The 24,541-nt window shown below is 43.0% G+C and overlaps 2 protein-coding genes across 3 annotated transcripts in view; one reads left to right on the top strand and one right to left on the bottom strand.

Moving 5' to 3' along the window:
• rtn4ip1 (reticulon 4 interacting protein 1) overlaps positions 1-6,172 on the top strand; it is a 47,027-nt gene extending 40,855 nt beyond the window's left edge. Inside the window, exon 9 of the mRNA XM_078542516.1 lies at positions 5,959-6,172. Within this exon, the coding sequence (XP_078398642.1) occupies positions 5,959-6,078 (120 nt within the window). The 3' untranslated portion in view covers positions 6,079-6,172. The remainder of the gene's footprint in view (positions 1-5,958) is intronic.
• The window catches only part of crybg1a (crystallin beta-gamma domain containing 1a), a 320,531-nt gene continuing 302,159 nt past the window's right edge, over positions 6,170-24,541 (bottom strand). For both annotated transcript variants that reach the window (XM_078542510.1, XM_078542511.1), the window contains 2 exons: positions 17,682-17,844; positions 6,170-7,912 (listed from right to left, as the gene is read on the bottom strand). In XM_078542510.1, the coding sequence (XP_078398636.1) occupies positions 7,824-7,912; positions 17,682-17,844 (252 nt within the window). In that variant the 3' untranslated portion in view covers positions 6,170-7,823. The remainder of the gene's footprint in view (positions 7,913-17,681; positions 17,845-24,541) is intronic.

Here is a 24,541-nt window from a genome sequence, read left to right as displayed (position 1 = left end):
CATGAGGTTACAGATTGTGTTCAAGTACAATTCTGCTGCTGCTGATGGCCCACAGCGCCTCATAGATGCCCAGTCTTGAGTTGCTAGATCTGTTCGAAATCTCTCCCATTTAGCAAGTGGTAGTGCCACACAACACAATGGAGGGAATCCTCAATGTGAAGGTGGAATTTCGTCTCCACAATGACTGTGCGGTGGACACTCCTACCGATAGTGTCATGGAAAGATGCATCTGTGGCAGGCAAGTTGGTAAGGATGAAGTCAAGTATGTTTTTCCCTCTTTTTCGTTCCCTCACCACTTGCCGCATACCCAGCCTATCAGCTACGTCCTTTAGGAGTCGGCTAGCTCGGTCAGTAGTGGTGCTATCGAGCCACTCTTGGTGATGGACATTGAAATCCCCCACCCAGAGTACATTCTGTGCCCTAGCCACCCTTAGTGCTTCATCCAAGTGATGTTCAACACTTAGGAGCACTGATTCATCAGCTTAGCTAGGGCAGTACTTGGTAATTAGCAGGAGGTTTCCTTGTCCATGTTTGACCCGATGCCATGGGACTTCATGGGGTCCAGAGTCAATGTTGAGGACTCCCAGGGCAACACCCTCCCAACTGTATACCACTGTGCTACCACCTCTGCTGGGTCTGTCCTGCCAGTTGACAATACCCAGGGATGGTGATGGTGGTGACTGGGACATTATCTGTAAGGTATGACTCCATGAAGATGACTATGTCAGGCTGTTGCTTGACTAGTCTGTGAGACAGCTCTCCCGCTTTTGGCACTAGCCCCCAGATGTTAATAAGGCTCTGAAGGGGGGTCATACAGGCTTGAAACGTTCAACTCTTTCTCCACAGTTGCTGTCAAACCCTGCTGAGTTTTTACAGCATTTTCTGTTTTTGTTTCAGATTTCCAGCATCCATAGTATTTTGCTTTTATGTTAGTAAGGAGGACTTTGCCATTTCCGGTGCCTCGTCGAAGCCATCTGGTTTCACTCCTTTTTTTGAGGGTTTGATACAGTTGAGTGGCTTGCTAGGCATTTAAGAGTCAACCGCTGTGGGTCTGGAGTTGCATATAGACCAGATTAGGTAAGGACAGCAGATTTCCTTCCCTAAAGGGCATTAGTGAACCATGTGGGTTTTTACAATGCTCGACAGTTTTTATTGATTTCAATTCAGTTCAACAGATTTTTATTGAATTCAAATTCCACCATCTGTAGTGGCGGGATTCAAACTCTGGTCCCCAGAGCATTACTCTGGATTACTAGTCCAGGGACAATACGACCACGCAATCTCATCCCCCATTGCTCCTCTCCATCAGCTTTATGTTAAGCACATTCTATCAGAGGACACTCGGTCACCCCGATATCCACCATCGTGGAATAGGGAGCAGGAACAGCTTGACGAGGTCTGCTCTCCATATTTAACTCTCTAACCCTGGCAGCCCACTGACCCTTTCTCCCTGTTGTTGGGGGAATTAACATCAAGTCCAGTGTTTGAGTTCTTACCCCTCTCACTCATGTGTTGTAAGCGCACTAACTCTCTGCAGTTGATCTAAGCCTTTTTGTGAGGTAGTTAATGATAGCACAGCTCGGATTCAGTGGAATTTTAAAATATTATCAGTACCAGCAGCACTATGAACCGGAAGGGGTGGGGGTGGGGGAAGGATTTATTCTCATTTAGGCCTGCATGATGATTGAAGCTGAATGACTTTAGTTGTCATTTTGTATTTAAAAATACTCATTGCTAATCTTATGATGTGTTTGCCTCTGAACAGATAAAGTTCAAAGCAGCAGAATTTTCCAGTTGACCCGGTTTCTAAGTACAGTTTAAAGCTGTAGGCTTTGCTGTCTGCATTATTAATCAGCAAGGTTTTGTTGTTCCTGTTCCTGCTACTACAATGAATTTCAAAGATGCTTTATTCCAAGACAAGCTTGGAAACATGGCTTATTTAAAATATAAAACAGCCAGTTTCCTGTGAGTCTGCGCTCATGTTCATTTTGTAAGGTGTAGTGCAGAGGGACCACCCAGACTTTTGGCATTGCTTCATTGCCTCTGTCCTACTACTTGTTGAATCAAGAAAAGTATGTTTTCAATGTTTTACAATTTCCTGGCTTGGGCAGGAGTAGATTTCTACAAATAGTGGCAGCTTTCAGAAACCTCACTCAAGTGACCATCCCCAACATGTGAATCTCCGTAGCAAGTGTTGGCATATTTAACAAGAGGAATTGCGTCTGAGCTCAATTGCGCACTCACTTGACATCTTTACATACTTTTCTGCATCAGTCATTCATTAAGGCAAGAACTTGCATTTTTATTGTGCCTTTTGGGATCTCCAGCCATTGCAATGCGCTTTACAGCCAATGAGGTACTTTGAGTTGTGCTCGCTGTTCTGTTGTCTAAAATATGGCGGCTAATTTGTGCACAGCAAAGGCCCAGAAACAGCAATGAGATAAATGAACATTTTTTTTAAAGTAATACTGGTTGATGCATAAATATTGCTTGGATTACTGAGCGAACTCGCATGTAGTAGTTGGAACTCTGGCTGTGATCTGCTAACCCAGCCCAAGCCAGGGATCAAACTTACACAGAAGAAATTTCTGACTGGAAAGCCATGTAGAAAATCTTTTACAGCACTACAACTGAAAGATTACTATGAAAGTTCAAAACAGGAATTCGAAATTAAACATGGAAATGGACAAATGACCACATAGTAGGAAGCAATGTGTACTTATTATGTGAATGATGGTAGAATGGAAGGAGGGGACTTGCAGAGGGGAACCCCAAGTATCAATGTTGGGTTTTCTAGTGTTTCTAACGTGGATTCTGAAAATTGGATCTCTTATTTTGGCGATTTTAAGCTGTGGAGGATGGGCATATCAATTCTGATGAGGCAGCTTAGGACCCACAAAATAAACTAAATAAAATGTATGCGGCTTTGAAATTTTGGAAGCAGAAATGAGTGGCCTACAGCTTGAGTGGTGTCAAAATAGCTGAGAGTGAAGTTGAAGATTGTTTATTTTGTCCACCATTGTGGGGAGCATTAATCTGCAAATAGAAAGTTGCACTGCATTTCTAAATCACCTTCTGCTCCCTGTTGCTGCTGGCCTTCTGTATATCTCCCCCACCCCTTTCCTTCTCCTCTTAATTGACAGCAAAGCCTTCAGTTGTTTTGTCCTCTCCAATTTTTTCCACCTTTTAAAAGTCTTAGATCATGCTTTCAGTCAATTCTTCTAACTCTGCCATGACTCGGTATCTGTTCCGGCATGACTACAACTACAAAGCACTTTGTGCTATTTCTGTATTAAAGGTGCCATGTTCATGCAAGCTCTGGTACAAGAGCAGTTCATGCAAGAATATGTCATTGTTAAAACCGCAGACTACATGAAAAATGCCTCCATCTCTTGGTAGCCAAAACTCATGTCTCTAGAGGTGTATTGAGTTATGAGGCAAAACTTGGGCTGTACAACCATAAAGAGGGGTGAGTAAGTAGGCACCTACTACAGATGGAGACAAAATAGTAAATTGTTAATAAGGAGGTAGGATCACTTCAAATTAAATCTTCATAGTAAGACAGTGGGCACAGGTTCAAACTGGAGATAGGCTAATTTAGGCATAATCAACATTTAGAATGGATAAAAGTAAAATACTGTGGACGCCATACATTTGAAATAAAAGCAGAAAATGCTGGATATACTCAGCAGGACTGGCAGCACCTGTGGAGAGAGAAAAAGAGTGAACGTTTCGGGTCAATGACTTTTCATCAGAAGGGATCCCAATCCAGGGATTGATTTATAGTTGGCTGGCATGACAGGTGCAATCCTGGATGGATGAACCAACTGCCATGTGATACTTGCAATACACAGTTTTGATAATTTTTGGTCACAAGAATCTAGTTATATGCAATTGAATTTTTTTTTTTGAGTGCAAGAATGCATAATTTATCCATTCATTAATGAGATTTGTGAGTGCCTGGGTCTTCATTACAGACTTTTATATAAGCACTCTATTAAATAGGCTCGATTTCACTACTGTGGGATAGAGTTTGTTGGTAGTTTTATATGGTGGTTTTGTGCCATTAGGTGTTACCTTGATTTATTTTGGTGGGAAATGTTAGATTTTCTGGAAACATTATTTGAAATCTGGAATTTCCATGTTGAGAATCTGATATGAGGGAATAGGTGAAGAACAGAATTTGGCCAGTGGAATCAGACCCCAACCTGGGTCACTGCCTTCAGGGAAGGTGAAGTGGGAATTGAGCAGCTAACAAAATACCTACTTAAATGATAGTGATTCACCACAGAAGAACGTTTTTACACGGGCCACGAGAATTGTTTAGAATTTGGAGGTTGCTCAAACGAACTGCACGTTAATTAATCTGTATCCTTATCAGATGATCGGAAAATTTCATCCTACATGAGTTTAAACCAGCCTACACCGTCTGCAACCCGAACATCAGTAATGTTATAAAAGCAAAGAACTGAGGATGCTGGAAATCCAAAACAAAAACAAAAATACCTGGGAAAACTCAGCAGGATCTGGCAGCATCGGTGGAGTCATGCGGATTCGAAACGTCAACTGTGCTCCTCTCCACCGATGCTGCCAGACCTGATCAGTAATGTTATGGTGTTAACTGCAGTCCCGTTGTGAACTGCTAGAGGGTTCTGCATGACCGCACAACTAAGCAAGTCACCAGCACTGTTGATTCTTAAAAGTATTTTGTGTCTGGATTATGTACAGAAAGATCTAAAATTGGTTTTGTTAACATTCCAACTGCCCTCCTCACCAGCCCAATAAAACCTTAGCCCAACAACCCCAGTGTGTTAGTGGTGACAGCAGAAACATGTTGAGAAACCAGCAGAAATGCAGCTGTTGCCCTTTGGACATTAAAGCTTTAAAAGTATTAGCCTGTACATGTAACAGTACACCCTTCTGACCCAAACATCTAAATCAGCTTATGCCAAGATACGTACCTGGTTCAGAAAAGCAGTGGGTGTGAAGATATCTTGATAAACTAGCTGAGCCTTATGTTCAAACCTGAGCTTTTTTATTTTTGTAAAAATGTTAAATGTCTCATTGAATTATACTTGTGCCTCAACCAGTTAATTTATTGTGAAACTTAATTTTGTATTTTGTTTTAATTAGGTGAAAGATAACCACCTGATACTGTACAAATTATTTGAAACGCCACTGGAGTTTTGCCCTTTATCTTAAGGGGCTGCAATACAAAGGGTTGAAAGTTATGTTACAGTTATATTAAATTTGGTTAGGCCCCATTTTTTTCCTCTTTATTCTTTCATGGGATAGGGGTGTCACCGTCAAGCCCAGCATTTGTCACCCACCCCCAATTGCCCTTGAACTATTGCCATTGCAGAAGGCAGTTAAGAATCAACCACATTGCTGTGGGTCTGGAGTCACATCTATGCCGGGCTGGATAAGGGCAGCTGATTTCTTTCTCTGAGGTTCATGGACTGAATGGTGGCACAGGCTCAAGGGATTGAGTGGCCTCTCCAAATTTTAGGCTGGGATCAGGTGTCCTCTTTTTGTTCAAATGGTTGTATCTATTGGTCGCAGTCTTTAGCAATCTCAACTGGTTACACCTTGAATGAAATTCTACTTTTGCCAGAATTTATTGCTGTGCAAAGATATAGTATATGCTGGCAAGGTTGGGGCTGTGGCACTAGCATCTGAGAGCAGCTGTATTGAGGTTTGAGATCTAATACTGAGAAAACTGGACTGACATGGTACCTCATGTAGAGCTACCACCAACTAACTACACAGCATGGTGAACTCAATGACCTCTTGCTATGTAACCTTTACTTCTTTAAATCACCCCATTGCAACCCCAATGCTCCCCCCAAAAAAAACTTGAGAAGGAACTAACCGCTGTGACAAGTGAAATCATTGCTTATGCTGTAAGACACTGAATAATTGCCAGAAGTAATTTCTTAATCCTCTTTATCTTGTCAGATTCGACCAGTTGTTGAGCAGATTTTCTCATTCTCGGAAGTTCCCAAGGCTTTCCTGAAAATGGAAGGTGGTCATGCACGAGGGAAGACCGTAATTGACAGGAGTAAAGAATGTTTATAGGAGGAGTTAAAGATCTGTACAAACCAGTTTTTGATATTATATCTATTTAATTCTACTTTGAATAGTTGCAATAAACATTGTCTCCAGCAAATAATTCAAAGTGTCATACATTTTATTTAGTAAAGTTTTCACAATATACAGTTCAAGATCTTGAATGAATACAGTCGTACTGCTACTGCTGAAGATAAAATAATCATGTCCCACCATTCAGATGCATTAAAACAACTGTAAATAAGATGGTTAAACAAAAAAAATTCATCCAATTTTAGGTCAAAAACTTGTGTTACAATAGTTCAGGTGATGAAAGCAAGGAATGAGGACAACATAGGTAAAGTAAGCCAACATAAAACCTGACAGTGTAAAACAATACAACTACATTGGTGCAGTTCTCAAATTATTCCCATTACTCAAGCTACCAGAAAGGCCTCCGTTAGACATTAGAAGTTGTGTATACGTTTCATGATCAATTATAAGGTTATAAAATTTTCAAGATACAAATTGTTACAAACTGTGCACTTACAATCCTTGATGCAATTATCAAAAAACCATCATTTATAAACATTTGCTAACTCACTAACATAAAAGCAATTCCTGGGCCTGCCAGTAGCTACACAAGCATAAGTGATACAATGCCACTATAATAAATCACCTTCAGTGGGATTTGTTGTCGGGTAGTTGATTTGGAATTTTTCATTTTTAAAAACCTTTGTGTTATTTAAGTTTGGAACTATGTAGAACAGGTTAACAATGCGAACACAAAACATACTGGCAGTAATTCAAACCTCTGAAAATCAGCATCTCCATCAGGGAGCAAGAAAGATAGCTCTTACGTTGCTCTTGAAACTAAAATGAATTGACTTCCATTTAATTTACTTAAAAGTAGACAACACCATTGTTATCACAGTTTCATAGAGTCTTATTTCCACCTCAGCTGACAACTAGATGTTCAGCACTTTATTGTTTGGAACAAACTGGGAGACAGCTGCACAGTGGTTGCTACATGAAGTATTTCAGCATGTGTAGCCAAGGATGTCTGGGTGTTATACCACAATAACCTGTTAACCAATAGTTTATCTTATTACCCTCAGAGTGAGAGTAACAAAACATTCAATACTTTGAAATGTTACGTTTCGCCATTTACGTTAATTATCGCATTCAATGTGACTGATATTTAATCTTGTTTCACTGTGTGGGTAACTCCTTTGAAATGAATGGAAACTGAGGTGAATTACCTGACACAGAAGTGTTGGGTCAGTTTCATTTTTGCGAGGAAAAAATACTTCTGCAATTCTAATGCATTGCATCACTTGCAATAGAGGATACTAAACCAAACTTCCAGTGTTCAATAAAACCAGTGAGCGAGCACAGCGTTTGTCAATTATAAATACAACGTTTTTTAAAAATAGGGTTTCAAAGCATTTGCACCAGGCATGAGATTTCCTCATTTAGACACTGAAACAGCAACAGCCAGGTTTGCTGTCAATACATTAACTGATCTTGAAAAATGATAAAAGTATGAGACTCTACCTCTGACCTGATTATGTTGCATAGAATGAGTAACAGTTAATTAGAAATAAACATTTAATTGAGACGATTTTTCCATCAATCTTGCCCTGAATTCCAATATTCTATTTCTGGAGTTCACTTAAAAGTGTGACATTGCACTACCGAGAGTAAAATGGAAAGATTTACAATATTTCAAAAGTGCCTCAAGTGTTTCATTTCCTGTTTCCACCAAGAAAGAATCAAAGGATTTCCAAGTCCCATCTTTGTGTTGGCTGAACCTCGTCAAATCTGTTGAGAATGGTTTGATTCTGGTCGTAATGCTGACCACCTTAAAAGCAATAAGATTACAACAGTTAGACACATTGCATAAGAAGCTCATTTTTTTGAAAGTTTATTTCTGACAAAAACTACCAGTCCTGTTGACCACACGACCTTTGTAACAGTGTGTACAACCTTTACAATTTTGAATGCGTACTTGCTAAGTGAAAAGCTTAAGATTTCATTTCAATTAAAATCAGCAGTATCAGATCAGTGCTATCCCGGTTGCCTTTGGGCCCCTTTTGTTCAAATGCAGCCCAGACTTATGGATGGAAGCCTTGTGTCCCTTTCTCAGCTGCTGGGACCTGATGTGAAATAAGTTTTGGCAGTCTGAACCCTGTTGCTAACGGATGTGCGTTCTCAGCTTGTGCAGTCTTGATCCATGGTACCATTAGGCATTTGTGAAGAAAGGAAAATGGACAGAAAGCGTGAGTCACTGATTGGAGCTAAAATTCCAATTTTAACAGGAAAGTGAATGCGACTATGAAGTGATGAGACATTACGTCACACCAGAAGACCACTTTTTTTTAGCTAAAATATTAAAAGACAAAAATTCTACCGCCATTGTTGGCGGAAAATAGGTGGATCTTTGCCCGCTTCCATGTGAGATTTCTCACTAAAACTACGCTAAAAATTAGTGCTGAATTTTTGAGTAATTCTGTGCCGTGGATTCGCATCCCTCACGGGGAATTAGGCTGAGATGAGCCAAACTTTAAGCCCTTGCAGCTGGCAAAGAGATCTTCATATCTAGTCAGCTTGGGCGGGTTTTGAAATCCAGATTCCAGAGAAAAACGGATGGTGAGCAAACTATTTTATCCAGGATAAAAGATATTGACCCTGCGCTCATTAAACTGCATCTCCGAAAGTAAAAAAAGCAACATCGTGTTCTAAGTTTAAATTCTGACGCCTTTCAAGTTTTCATTTTCAATGTTGAATCAAGACAGTGGTCAACATTGCCCTAGATTATCCGATATAATTTCGAAATTTTTAAAGCAAAGGCCTATAAGCAGTAAGTTTTCTAGCGCTGCTTTTTAAAAAAAAAATTTGTTCTTGGGCTGAGCGTAAGGCCAGTATTTATTGTCCATCCCTAATTGCACTCTGTATTTCTTTAAACAGCAAAAGTAACTGAATACATTACTTGAACTTAAAAGGGACAGAGCAGACAAGAACATAAACGTATTTTGAAAATCATCACAGTCCTCAGGAAATACAGAACAGATGAAGGCAACCCAGACCGCTCCCCCACACCCCCACTGCCCCCAAGACAATGTTGAATGATGTGGCTTGGGTGCAGGAGACCATAAATAAAAAGCAACAATTTTTTTCTTTCTGTGGAAATAAAAAGGTAGCATGTATTTCACAGACACGAGGACAGAGAGTACTTTGAACATAAAATACCCCTCCTTTTACGAAAATCTGCATAATTATTTCATCCTGATCACCTCAGGGTTCAGTGAACCCGCCGCTCCCTTCCCCACCAACCAGCTGAAAATTCAGGATGGCAATTCCACCTTAATTGTGCCCCACCATCCTGCTCTATATATTCGTCTGAGATCTGACCTGCTTGGCGTTGGATTAATGAACGATAATTAATGATTAATGGAGTTGGATTACTGAAATATAGCAATGGCCATGTAGCAAAGAAAACTTCGGAATAAAATGAGTAACTAAAGAAAAAACTCTCCAGTTGTATTGTATGACTGCCCAGCAGAAAAAATACCTTCCCCACCCTATGACTGCCTCCCACATACCTAAAACATGAATCACAAGCATTTTTGAAATTACTTGTACCACGAGAATGTAAGACTATACATGTACAGACAGATCAAATATTGATGAAAATTTTCAGTCAAGACCGTGCCATTTATTCCAAACAGACGTTTTCCTTAATAACCAATGATACATTACAATGTACAGATTGTTCTTAGGTAACAGTACCGAGGGATATGGATCAAAAGCAGGTAAATTCAGTCGAGGTAGAGAATAACCATGATCTAATTAAATAAAGGAACAAGCCTGAGGGGCTGAATGGTCTTCTAATTAACAGCTGTCAAGCGGTTACAAGTTCAGCAATTCCAGAAATTCAAGGCGAATAGATACCGGCAAAGATAATGTCTTCTGAAGGCAGTAAATAAATTATGAAGCAACTGAAAGAACAGAATGTGTGTCAGTACTACCCAATAACTAGCCTGTGTGGTGAAAAGGTGTAACAATGCTTTTTCTAACATCACTCAATAATTGATAAGCTGGCAGAGCCAATGTAACCTGCACATCTGTCCAAGCACTGATAGCTTTTCTGACTAAATGAAGCAGTGAATTTTTCAATTTCTTAATTGAGTATTAAAGCAAAAGGAACTACAGTCCTTGCTGTCTGCTTATTGGTTAACATGCATAGCATCGATAAGTAAATACTTGCATTTATATAATACCTTTAACATCATAAAGCGTGCAAGGCTTATCAAATAAAATATGACACCAAGCCATATTTTAAGTGATATGAGGGCAAATGACCAGAAGCTTGGCGAAAGAGTTAGGCTTTAAGGGACATCTTTATGAAGAGAGAGTGGAGGGGAGGTAGATTATACTCTAGGCAGCTGAAGGCTTAGCCATCAACAGTGAAGTAATGAAAATCAAGCAAGTCAATGCAAGTTCAGGCCAATGCAGGACACTATGTGCTGACAAGAAATTCTTGTGTTTAAACCCACTGCTGAATACTCAAAAATCTGAATGTATTTTTCGCTCAAATACGAATCACCTGAACAGAGTATTTTAAAGTTGTGGGATAAAAGATCATAATAGTTTAAGAAAACTGCTAAAATTCAGAAATTGGCATATATAGTTAGGTGGAAAATGTGGCAGCGCTTGATGCCACTCCCCATGACATTTAGTAACCTGTAGCTGAAGCTATTTCTAACACACTCATATGGATGTGAATGATATTGCAAAGATGAGGCCGTAATTTCCGAGCTCCAGGGCGGTATATCTGGGGAGTGGGGGGATCCCAAAGATGCGCTGGGGAACTCCCCCTGTCCCCTGGAAGTTCTCAGGTAAGGATTGCATGGGAATTGCCCAGGAAGTTCAAACTTTCTTTGGGTGACTGCCCTGCACTGGGAACCATCCGAAAATGCTATTTAAATCTCAAACTCAGATGGTTCTGACTGTCATACAGTAATAGTTACCCAGAAAAAGTTAGAAGAACTAAAACCACCCCTAGCTTCTGTAACTATTATACTGACCTCCCCAGACCACCACACCCTCCCCCCTCCCCTCCGCCACAACAGGACCTTCTTGCACCCCCCAACTGCCCAAAGGACTCCCCCACCTCACCCCCCACCAACCCCCCCTCCCAAATGCCCCACCGGGACTCCCTCTACCCCCCATGGGACGCCCATGCTCCCCCCCCCCACAACCGACTACCCCTTGCCCCTGACCTTACACCCCACCACCACCTCCAGGCTTGACCCAAACACCCACACCCCAACCCAGACCCAAACCGACCCGACTCCCACCCCCTCAGGCCCGACCTGAGTCAACACTCCACCCAGGCCCAACTTGACCCGACCCGGCCCAACCCCCACCCCCCACCAAGGTGCAACCCAACCCACCCCATCCCCGCCCTGCCCCAGGCCCAACCCAACCTCTACCCAACCCTCCCAATCCTCCCCACTTACCTTATAAACTTACCTTCCCACTGGCTTGTCAAAGTGGCTGGACCTTTAGATTTACCTGTTAAAATGGAAAAAGGGGGCATATCCTCCTGACCTCCAATGCTGTAGTCCTGCCAGAAGACAGTGGAACCTGCTGCGCTACAAAGACCTCACCCGGCCTGATTCGGAAGGTCGGATGAGATGGGAGTGGTTGGATTTCAAGGTAAGCAACTATGAGCGGAGCGGCAATTGTCAAGAAGATATAATGATGTTATTGGAAATTATTATAAAATAGAGTTTAGTGGTAACTGTGTTTATGTATGTTGTGTGTATCTTAATTGGATTAAAGTCAGCTGGTCTAGAGGCTTTGATGTATAGAAGATAAGTAGGTTTGAAATGGTAATTAGGTAAACATAGAGAAGTTACAAGGTGAAGTGAAAAGGGGGCAATTGGCATTTTTATATAACATATTCAAAAGAATGGGTGAAATATCACACCTAGCCAGAAGAAGCCAAACAATGGGTTTTTTCCCCCCAAAGCTTACTAATAAAATTGGTAACATGAAAGGGGTGGTATTGTTAGAAGAGGTTAAAAAAAATCTAGTGATACAATGAGAATTTGCATTCAAAGAGGAAAATATGTATAAAGGAAGAGAAGGCTATTGGGAAAAGAGGAGGGATTCTAAGATCGTAAACTTCCAGCCTGTAAGCCTTAAGCTGCTGTCAGCAAGGACCCAGAGCTGAAAGAAACTCATTTTGAATTCCACTGTCCAGGGTGTGCTTTACCAGGGGTCTGTTTAAATCTTTGTGTTTTACTCTTGCTTTAACGGAGGTGTAACTGAGAGTCAGTTTAATTAGGGGTTTTTTTTAGACGATATTATTGTAGTAATTTGTAGACATATGTATTTAATTAATAAATGTTTAACTTAATTTTATAAAAACATCTTGAGATTTGGTGGTCTTATTAGTATTGAATTCAAAGCCTGCATCTCGAAACATACAAATTGGAAAAAATGGTTATGACAGTTGTTTCACATTTCCCTCTGGGTTTTGAACAACTGAGCATTTACCATCGGCTGTGTCATAATATCATCCATTCAATTGTCACTCCACTGGAAGTTATGGACCACTGTTTTTCATGAAAGAAAGACAGATTTGTGTTCATATAGTGTTTATCATGACCTCAGGACATCCCACAGACATGGACCTACTTTTGGAGCGCAGACTCTACCATTAATGTAGAGAATATGTCAGCCAATTTTCACACAGCAAGCTCTAACTAACACCGATGTGATAATGACCAGATAATTTGTTTTTGGAATGGGGGTGTTGCTGGTTAGCTCAGCTGGTTAAACAGTGATTCAAAATAGCACCAACAGCAATGGGTTCAATCCCCATTCTAGCTGAGGTTGAATTGGGGACTGCCTCTTCCCTCTGCCCTGTAATAAAATCACACCCTTGAATAATCAAGGATGCCACCTGGAGTGGAAGAAGAATCCATTTTGGTGATGTTGGCTCATGGATAAATATTAGCCAGGACATAAGAGAACTCTGCTGCTCAACTTCAAAGTAGTGCCATGGGGTCTTTTACGTCAACTTGAGCAGGCAGTCTGGGCCTCAGTTTAAAGTTTCACTCAAAGAACAGCACTTCAGACAATGCAGGGCACCCTCAGTGTTGTTCTGAAGAAGAGCCATATTAGACTCGAAACGTTAACTCTATTTCTCTCTCCACAGATGCCATCAGACCTGCTGAGTTTTCCCAGCACTTTCTGTTTTCGTTGCACCCTCAGTACTGGAGTGTCAGCCTAGATTGTGTGCTTAATTCCACCAGAGTGGGAATGGAACCCACAACCTTTTTTTAAAATTCATTCACGGGATGTGGGCTTCACTGGCTGGGCCAGCATTCATTGCCGTCCCTAGTTGCCCTTGAGAAGGTGGTGGTGAGCTGCCTTCTTGAACCGCTGCAGTCCATGTGGTGCAGGTACACCCACAGTGCTGTTAGGAAGGGAGATCCAGGATTTTGACCCAGTGACAGTGAAGGAACAGCAATATATTTCCAAATCAGGATGGTGAGTGACTTAGAGAGGAACTTCCAATTGGTGGTATTCACACCTATCTGCTGCCTTTGTCCTTCTAGATGGTCATGGTCGTGGGTTTGGATGGTGCTGTCTAAGGAGTCTTGCTGAATCCCTGCAGTGCATCTTGTAGATGGAACACTCTGCTGCGACTGTGCATCGGTGGTGGAGGGAGTGAATGTTGGTGGATGTGCTGCCAATCAAGTGGGCTGCTTTGTCCTGGACGGTGTCAAGCTTTGAGTGTTGTGGAAGCTGTACTCATCCAGGCAAGGGGAGAGTATTCTATCACACTCCTGACTTGTGCCTTGTCGATGGGTGACAGGCTTTGGAGAGTCAGCAGGTGAGTTACTCATCACAGGATTCCTAGCCTCTGACCTTCTCTTGTAGCCACAATATTTATATGGCTAGTCTAGTTCAGCTTTGGTCAATGGTAACCCCTAGGATGTTGAATGTGGGGGAATTCAGTGATGGTAAGTAATACCATTAAAAATCATGGGACCATGATTGGGTTCTTTATTGTTTGAGATGATCATTGCCTGTCACTTGTAGGCACGAATGTTAGTTTCGACTTGTCAGCCGAAGTCTGGATATTGTACAGGTCTTGCTGCATTTGGACATGGACTGCTTCAGTATCTGAGGACATGCGAATGGTGCTGAACATTGTGCAATCATCAGCGAACATACCCACTTCTGACCTTATGATGAAAGGAAGATCATTGATGAAGCAGCTGAAGATGGCTGGGCTGAGGAAACTACCCTGAGGAACTCCTGCAGTGATGTCCTGGAACTGAGATGACTGACCTCCAACAACCACAACCATCTTCCTTTGTGCTAGGCATGACTCCAATCAGCATAGAGTTTTACCCCTGATTCCCATTGACTCCAGTTTTGCGGGGGCTCCTTGATGCCATACTTGGTCAAATGTGGCCTTGACGTCAAGGGCAGACACCCTCACCTCACCTCGGGAGTTCAGCTCCTTTGCCCATGTTTGAACCAAGGCTGTAATGGCCCTGGGGGAGCCCAAACTGGGCACTGGTGAGCACATTATTGCTAAGCAAGTGCCGCTTGGTAGCACTGTTGATGACCCCTTCCATTACTTTACTGATGATCAAGAGCAGACTGATAAGGCGGTAATTGGCCGGGTTGGATTTGTCCTGCTTTTTGTGTACAGGATATATCTGGGCAGTTTTCCACATAGCTGGGTAGATGCCAGTGTTGAAGCTGTACTGGAACAGCTTGGCTAGGGGCACGGCAAGTCCTGGAGCACAAGTCTTCAGTCACATTGCCGGAATATTGTCAGGCCCCATAGCCTTCGCAGTATCCAGTGCCTTCTGCCGTTTCTTGATATCACGTGGAGTGAATTGAATTGGCTGAAGACTGGCATCAGTGATGCTGGAGACCTCCAGAGGAGGTCGAGATGGATCATCCACTCAGCACTCCTGGCTGAAGATTGTAGCAAATGCTTCAACCTTATCCTATGCACTGATGCGCTGGGCTACTCCATCATTGAGGGTGGAGTAATTTATGTAGCCTCCTCCTCCTCTAGTGAGTTGTTTAATTGTTCACCACCATTCATGGATGTGGCAGGACCACAGAGCTTAGATCTGATCTGTTGGTTGTGGGATTGCTTATCCATGTCTATCACTTGCTGCTTATGCTGTTTGGCACACAAGTAGCCCTGCGTTGGAGCTTCACCAGGTTGACATCTCATTTTTAGATATGCCTGGTGCTGCTCCTGGCATGCCCTCCTGCACTCTTCATTGAACCAGTGTTGATCTCCTGGCTTGAATGTAATGGTAGAGTGAGGGATATCCCAGGCCATGAGGTTATAGATTGTGTTCGAGTACAATTCTGCTGCTGCTGATGGCCCACAGCGCCTCATGGATACCCAGTCTTGAGTTGCTAGATCTGTTAGAAATCTATCCCATTTAGCACGGTGGTAGTGCCACACAACACGATGGAGGGTATCCTCAATATGAAGGCCGAACTTCGTCTCCACAAGACTGTGCGGTGTCACTCCCACCGATACTGTCATGGACAAATACATCTGTGACAGGCAGGTTTGTGAGGATGAGGTCAAGTATGTTTTTCTCTCTTGTTGGTTCCCTTACCACCTGCCGCAGACCCAGTCTAGCAGCTATGTCATTTAGGACTCGGCCAGCTCAGTCAGTAGTGGTGCTACCAAGCCACCCATGGCGATGGACACTGAAGTTCCCCAACCATAGTACATTTTGGAGTCACTTGTAGGCCAGACCAGGTAAGGACGTGATTTCTTTCCCTAAAGGACATTAGTGAACCAGATAGGTTTTTACAACAATCGACGATGGTTTCATGGTCATCATTAGATTTTTATTAATTCCAGGTTTGTTTATTGAATTCAAATTCCACCATCTGCCGTGGCAGGATTCGAAACTGGGTTCCCAGAGCTTTACCCTAGTTCTCTGGATTACTAGTCTACCGACAATATCACTACATCTCCCCTAAAACCTGCTGTCTCAGAGCCTAGTGCACCACAAATAACACATCAATGCTGCCTGATGTTGATATAAAACATTCAATAAATGAATATTTGCACCACTCACTGTAAATTTTAATATAAGCTTTAAAATTAGAGATATACCAATCCCGTTCACCCATCACCCCTCTGCTCTCTGACCTACAGTGACTCCCAGTTCAATAACGCCTCAACTTTAAAATTCTCATTCTTGTGTTCAAAACCCTCAATCGGCTTTGCCCCTCTCTTTCTCTGTAACTTCCTCCAGTCTTACAATCCTCTGAGATCTCTGAGCCCCTCCAGTTCCGACCTATTCCACATCCGCAATTATCGCTACTCCACCATTAGGGCCGAATCTTCATTGTCTAGGCCCTTAGCCCTGAATTTCCCTTCTGAAACTTCTCTGCCACTCTAAGTCTTTCTCTTCCTTCGAAGTCGCTCCTTAAAAAACTTATCTCTTTTACCAAGCCTTTGGTTACCTGTCATAATAGTTCTTTATGTGATCGGCATCAAATTTGATCTGTTTATGTTCCTGTGAACCACCTCGGGACATTTTTACTATGCTAAAGGCACTATTATACATGCGATTTCAAACTTCCTGCATCTGCAGTATTTTGCTTTTGCTTTATTAATACAAGTTGTTGTTGTTGGGACACATATAAATTAGGTTTTACTGCCATCAAATTTGGTTGTGCTTAGCAAAATAAATGTCAGGACACCAACAATTTATACCTGCATATAATTTCTCAGTCGAGAAATGCAACGTATGCAAAATCCACACTTCAATTTGAATATCTCACACATAACGTCTTTAATAACTGCGATGAACTTTACAAGTGGGTGCTCTGTTTAAACTGTTTCTAGTCTGGAACTTCTAGTCTAGTGTTAATAGCACTGCCTCAACAACCCAAAAGCTTTGAGTAATGACTTGCAAAAAGTTCATAATCTCACCATGGTCAATTGTAAAACTGAATTTTTAAATTCAGGAAATCATCAACTGATTCATCAAGGAAGAGAAGAGGGAAATCTTACCTAGTCTGGCTCTCCTGATGTGACAAGGCCCATGCTACACGTTCGAATCTGGCTAGTGTTGTTCACACCCAAGGAGCAAATATAGGGTGGGGAGCGAGGGTGAAGCACTTTCTCAAAATAAGTCTACTGCCCCCAACCCACACACAGGAATCCCCTATCACTAGTAAATGCTTCAAACTTAACCAATTCAACATTGGTTTGGAAGTAAATCAGTAAATTCTGGAAACATTCAGGGGATGAGGGAACATCTGTAGAGTGAGGAAGATAGGGTGAATAAAAATACTGCGGATGCTGGAAGTCTGAAACAAAAACAAAAAAATGCTGGAAAAACTCAGCAGGTCTGACAGCATCTGTGGAGAGAAAGACAGTGTTAACACTGTCTTTCTTTCCACAGATGCTGTAAGATAGGGTGAATGTTTCATTACTGCTGCATTATATTTCATTCCCATCAAGTCAACACAAGTGCTGATTATTGGTTGATAAATGCAATGCTCCCACCAGTACGGACAAGAATAAAAGACCAACACATTACCTTTTATATCAATAACTAGGTCAGTCCTTAACCAACTCAATATGACTCCATCTGAACTGATGTTCCAGGAATGTATATCTTTACTGTCCTCTACCGAGATTCCTAATCTCGAATTTGGACCAATAAAGCTTCCAATTACATCCAAGCAGCAATCTTCTGCCATCTGTGAAAGAGAGAAAGAAAAAAATTTAAAATGGCTTAAATTAATTACGGCTGGGCAAATGTTCTTCTGAGACAGTAACTGCATGGAATTGACAATTATCAAAAATAAAACAAATATTAACTATGTGTATAATCAGTTTCCAATCAGCCCATGAGTACAATTCATGACTGGACTATTCTTGTACACTACATTAAAATGGGCGGTGACATAGTGGTAATTTTATCGAACTAATAATCCAGAGGCCCAGGTTAATGCTCTGGGAACACGGGTTCAAATCCCACCATGGCAGCTGGTGGAATTTAAATTCATTCAATAAATCTGGAATTAAAGGCTAGTCTCGGTAACAGTGACCATGAAACCATTGTTGATTGTCTGGTTCACTAATGTACTTCAGGGAAGAAAATCTACTGCCCTTACCCAGTCTGACCCACATGCGACTCCAGACCCACAGCAGTATGGTTAACTCTTAAGTGCCCTCTGAGATGGCCTAGCAAGCCATTCAGTTGTTACAAACTGCTAAAAACAACTCAATAAGGAATGAAGCTGGACATGAAGTGTCGACCTAGGCACCACAAACAACAATGGCAAAACCAACCCTGTCGACCCTGCAAAATCCTCCTAACACACACCTGGGGGCATGTGCCAAAATTGGGAGAGCTGTCTCACAGACCAGTCAAAGGGCTTGAGGTCACTAGCCTGACATAGACATAGTCACAGAAGCATACCTTTCACACAACCCAGCCACCACCACCACCATCCCTGGGTACATCGTGTCCCAGGGTGGCAGCGCAGTGGTATACAGTCAGGATGGAGTTGACCTGGGGGTCCTCAGCATTGACTCTGGACTCCATGAAGTCTCATGGCATCAGGTCAAGCATGGGCAAAGAAACCTCCTGCTGATTACCACTAACTGTGCCCCAACCCCTGCCCCCTCAGCTGATGAATCAGTACTCTTCCATGCTGAACACCACATGGTGGAAGCACTGAAGGTGGGTAGGGCATAGAATGTACTCTGGGTGGGGGATTTCAATATCCAGCATAAGAGTAGCTCAACAGCACCACCACAGACCAGGCTGTTTGAGTCCTAAAGGACATAGCTACTAGACTGGGTCTGCAGCAGGTGGTCATGGAGCCAACAAGAGGGAAAAATCTACTTGACCTCGTCCTCACCAACATACCCGTCACAGATGTATCTATCTATGACATAATACAGTCACTAATACGTAAGAGTGACCAACGTTCAGTCCTTGAGATGACGAAGTCCCATCTTCACACTGAGCATACCTTCCATTGTGTTGTGTGGCACTAACGCTGTGCTAAATGGGGTGATTTCAAACAGATCTTGCAGCTCAAAACTAGGCATCCATGAGGCACTGTGGGCCATTAACAGCTGCAGAATTGTATACAAGCACGATCTGTAACCTTATGGTTCAGCGTATCCCTCACTCTACCATTACCATCAAACCAAGGGATCAACCTTGGTTCAATGCAGATGTGCAGGGGGACATGCCAGGAGAAGCACCAGGCATACATAAAATGAGGTTTCAACCTGGTGAAGATACAACACAGGACTACTTGCGTGCCAAACAGCGAAAGCAGTGTGCAATAAACAGAGCTAAGCAACCCCACAACCAATGGGTTCGATCTTAGCTCAGCAGTCCTGCCACGTCCAGTTGTGAATGGTGGTGGACAATTAAGCAAGTCAATGGAGGAGGAGGCTCCACAAATATCCCCATCCTCAAAGATGGAGGAGCCCAGAGCATCAGTGCAAAAGACAAAATTGAAGCATTTGCAACAATCTTCAGCCAGAAGTGCCAAGTGGATAATTCATCTCGAACTCCTACTGATGTCCCCAACCCTAAACCTGACAACATTCTGGGAATAGTACAGAAGACTTGTGCTCCAGAACTAGCTGTGCTCTTAGCCATGCTGCTCCAATGTAGCTACAACACTGACATCTACCCGGCAATGTAGAAAACTGCCCAGGTATGTCCTGTTCACAAAATGCAGCACAAATCCAACCTGGCCGATTAAGGTTCCATCAGTCTACTGTTGATCATCAGCAAAGCGATGGAAGGAGTTGTTGACAGTGCTGTCAAGCGGCACTTCCTGAGCAATAACTTGCTCACTGACTCTCAGGTTGGGTTCCTCCAGGGCCACTCAGCTCCTGATCTCATTGCAGCTTTAGTCCAAACATGGACAAACGAGCTGAACTCCCAAGGTGAGGTAAGAGTGACTGCCCTTGACATCAAGCCAGCATTTGACCAAGTGTGGCATCAAGGAGCCCTAGCAAAACTGAAGTCAGTGGGAATCAGGGGGGAAGCTCTCTACTGATTGGAGTCAAAGACAGTACAAAGGAAGATGGTTGTGGTTGTTTGAGATCAATCATCTCAGTTTCCAGGACATCACTGCAGGAGTTCTTCAGGCAGTGTCCAACCATCTTCAGCTGTTTCATCAATGACTTTCCCATCATTTGGTCAGAAATGGGGATTTCGCTGACGATTGCACAATGTTCAGCACCATTCGCGACTCCTCAGATACTGAAGCAGCTCGTGTCCAAATGCACCAAGACCTGAACAACATTGGGGCTTAGGCTGATAAGTGGCAAGTAATATTTGCGCCACACAAGTGCCAGGCAATGACCACCTCCAACAGGACAGAATCAAAACATCTCTCCTTGACATTCAATGTCATTATCATCGCTGAAACCCCGACTATCAACATCCTGAGGGTTACCATTGACCAGAAACTGAACTGGACTAGCCATATAAATACTGTGGCTCCAAGAGCAGGTCAGGGGCTGGGACTTCTGCAGAGAGTAACTCACTTCCTGACTTTCCAAAGCCTGTCCACCATCTACAAGGCACAAGTCAGGAGTGTGATGGAATACTTCGCACTGGTCTGGATGAGCGTAGCTCCAGAAGCACTTGAGAATCTCAACACCATCCAGGAAAAGCAGCCTGCTTGATTGTCACCCCACCCATCACATTCAGCATCACTCCCTCCACTACTGACGCAAAGTGGCAGCAGCATATACCATCTACAAGTTGTCCTTCGACAACACTTTCCAAACTCGCGACCTCTGCCACCTAGAAGGACAAGAGCAGCAGATGCATGGGAAAACCACCACCTACAATTTTCCTTTCAAGCCACACACCATCCCTTTACTGTCGCTGGGTCAAAATCTTGGAACTCCCTCCCGAACAGCATTGTGGATGGACCTGCACCACACAGACTGCAGCGGTTCAAAAAGGCAGCTCACCACCACCTTCTCAAGGTCAATTGGGGATGGGCAATAAAAGTGCTGACAGAACCAGCGATGCCATGTCCCATGAAAGAATAAAAAATCTAATGGGAAGTCACAGAGAGACATTTCTGCTTTATGTGGTTCGTGTCTTGCACCATGTGCTATGATCTGAATTATTACCTGTCCAGTGTCAATTTTTTAAGTGCTTAGTCATTGAACTGAGGCACTTTTTTAAGAAAGGTTATCTGAATAAGCGAATGCAGCTTCTCTTTACTTATCACTTTTCTATGCCCTAAACAAATTGTTATTAAGTGAGCGTCCAAGGAAGACTGAACATTTTAAGATTAAGAGGGAAAGCTAGAATCCTATATACACCCATTGCAATTAATTGTTTTATGCCCTTTGAGGAATAAGATTAGATTGAGCAAAGCACAGACAGCTGCACACTAAAACTCTCTCAGTTCTGCCCTATCTGATCCCCAAATTCAGACATGCCTCAAGTTGCTGCATTACAGGTTACCCCTTCATATACCATATTTTTGTTGCTAATTACAAATAACAATGTTTGAGGAATTTGAAGACCGCACCATATTATGGCCTTGCAAAGGTTGGCTTGTACCAACAGGCCTTGGACTGGTCCTATTTGTGTCAACTTTTCCTGTAGAATTGTTCTCAATATGGTCAGTGGGTTCCACCATGCCTGCTGTGATCAGTGTGCAATACTTCCAGGGAGCTAAAAAGCAATTCATTACTGTATCCAAGATTCCCATGGGATACAAACAGTTAAATTTTCAAACAATTTGTTATTTTCACATAGTACCTAGCGTTTCTCTTCACACGCACATCATAAATTCCACATTAGACTTCCAAAATGAAAGGAAGGACAGTTGAAATGACATTAAAATGCCAGATGTTCAGGCTTCACCTTCAAATGAAGCTTTTAACATCCAAGTACTGCTGTGTTCTATTTCAGGAGCACGTGTAAATGTCCATGTCTCAGACATGGGATAATTTAATTTTCATACCATTCTAGCTGAAAGAATTAAACATCCCAGAAAGCTTTTTTCAAAAAACCCTTCATCAATTTCTCCACCCCCCGCACCCACTCCACTGAATTATGGTTCTTTGGGTGCCAAACTCTCTCTGGTACCCCAATCAAGTGACCCCCATTTTCAGTTGTAACCGTGAATTTCGACAGTTTTTTTTTAAGCTAACCCTCAGCCACAAATGCCACTGTTGGATAATGGTCAATGGTGGGCATCATAGTTAATGTTTTCCTGCCTAATCTATAGCCAATATAATATCCTTAACATAATATCCTGAGATCAGACAGTCTTTTTCTTTATTTATTCTTTCGTTGGATATGGGTTTCACCGGCAAGGCTAGCATTTTTTGCCCATCTCTAATTGCCCCTTTAACTGAATATCTTGCTCGGCCATTTCAGAGAGAACCACATTGCTGTGGGTCGGGAGTCACATGTAGGCCAGACCAGGTAAGGACAGCAGATTTCCTTACCCTAAATAGCATTAGTGAACCAGATGGGTTTTTACGACAATCAATAATGGTTCACAGTCAACAATACTGAGACTAGTTTTCAATTTCAAATTTTTATTAACTGAATTTAAATTCCACCAGCTGCCATGGTGCAATTTGAACCCATGTCCCCAAAGCATTAGCCTGCACCTCTGGATTACTAGCTCAGTGACTTTACCACTGTGCCACTATCTTCCCATTCATGGATCAAACCTCAGACTTTCTAAGTCTTTATAGCTCAGCTACACATTGGATAAATTCAGTGACCCATTGAGGGAGCTAACTACAATAACAGATATAGATAAGGGAGATGCATCTGTCAGTAGTCGTGACCACTGCACAGTCCTAGTGAAGGAAACTACTGTCTTCACACAGAGCATGTCATGTGGAAATTGTGCTAAAAGGGATAGATTCAGAACAGATAGTAGGGAAAAACTGGGCATCCGTGAGGTACTATGTGGCCTCAGCAGCAGCAAAATTGAAACCTCATAGCCTGATATATTGCTCATTGTACCAATGCCATCAAACCAGGAGACCAAACCTGGTTCAGTGAGGAGTGCAGGAGAGCTTGTCAGGAACAGCACCAGGCATGCCTTAAAATGTAATGGAAAACCTGGTGAAACAACAACACAAGACTACATGCATGCTAAACAGCAGAAACAGCATGGTGTAGACAGAGCTAAGTAATGTCATAACCAAAGGGTCAAATCAAAGCTCTGCATTCCTGTCACACGCAGTCCTGAGTGTTGTTTGATAATTAAACAGCTAGCTGTAGGAGCCTCCATGAACATCCCCATCGTCAATTATGGCAGACCCCAGCATATTAATGCAAAAGACAAGGGGCGGAATCGTCCTAGATTTGAACAAAGCACGGTAATAGACGGGAAGGACGTTTTACCCACCAGCCGCAATGGCGACTTTTCATGCTGCATCATCCCATTCCCGTGGCGTTCCGCCACAGGAGTAATGCATTCGTGGGAAACATGCCCGATCACTGGCGGGGCGACCTCTGATTGCCCGTCATGCCATCACCTTAGCCTTCAGTAATCCGGGCGCCATGTTTAAAGGGTGCCTCTGCACAGAGCTAGCACCCTAGAAGACATTGGAAGATACTGCAAAGTCATGGCTACAAAAGGGAGGAAACATGCTTCCCCAACTTAGCGACCCTCTTTCGGGCACCTACTGGATGCAGTGGAGACCCGCCTTGAAGTCCTCTATCCCTGCTCTGGGCAAAGACCAGCAAGCAACGTGACAAATCCAGCATGGGAGGCAGCGGCAGCGGTGGTCAGCGCCAACGCCCTGCAAAGGAGGACAGCCACCCAGTGGCAATAGACGATGAATAATCCTTCCATTTCGCCAGGGTAAGTCAGGCTTCTCATCACTCTCAACTCACAAGCCCATCCCAGATCCACAGGGATATCTCACTGCCAGTCCAAGGGACATCACCATTCACTCTCTCACACACACCTACATCTGCTCTTCGCATTGCGTCCTCATCCCGTCCATGGCACCTCTCACCACCCACACATGCCAGGAATCCTTATCATCTGGCGTGGCAGGCATCCTGTTTACACTCTCTCCAACTGTATTCTTGTAGGACAAGCTGGCACACAACAAAAAGGAGAGGTCACAGACTGGTGGAGAAATGCCATCAGCCGCATAGGAGCCAAACATCACAGATGCAAGGTGAAGATGTCAGGACTGTCCTCACTGCATCTCGTCATCATCCTCCATGAGTCTTGCAGCAATGAAGGCTTCCTGAACGTTCCTGCCTCATCTGACCAGTGTGACGGCCTCATCGCCGGCATCCTCGTCTTTGAGGACCTCATCATCATCATCATCATTCCCTTTGATGTCCTTCTCATCGGAAGATATGTGCAGCTCTTCCATCTACTCCTCAGCCAAGTCCACCCCCTA

Source organism: Cetorhinus maximus, chromosome 5, assembly GCF_964194155.1.
Source record: "Cetorhinus maximus chromosome 5, sCetMax3.hap1.1, whole genome shotgun sequence".
Classification (NCBI taxonomy): Eukaryota; Metazoa; Chordata; class Chondrichthyes; order Lamniformes; family Cetorhinidae; genus Cetorhinus; species Cetorhinus maximus.
This window is presented reverse-complemented; position numbering and strand designations above follow the sequence as displayed.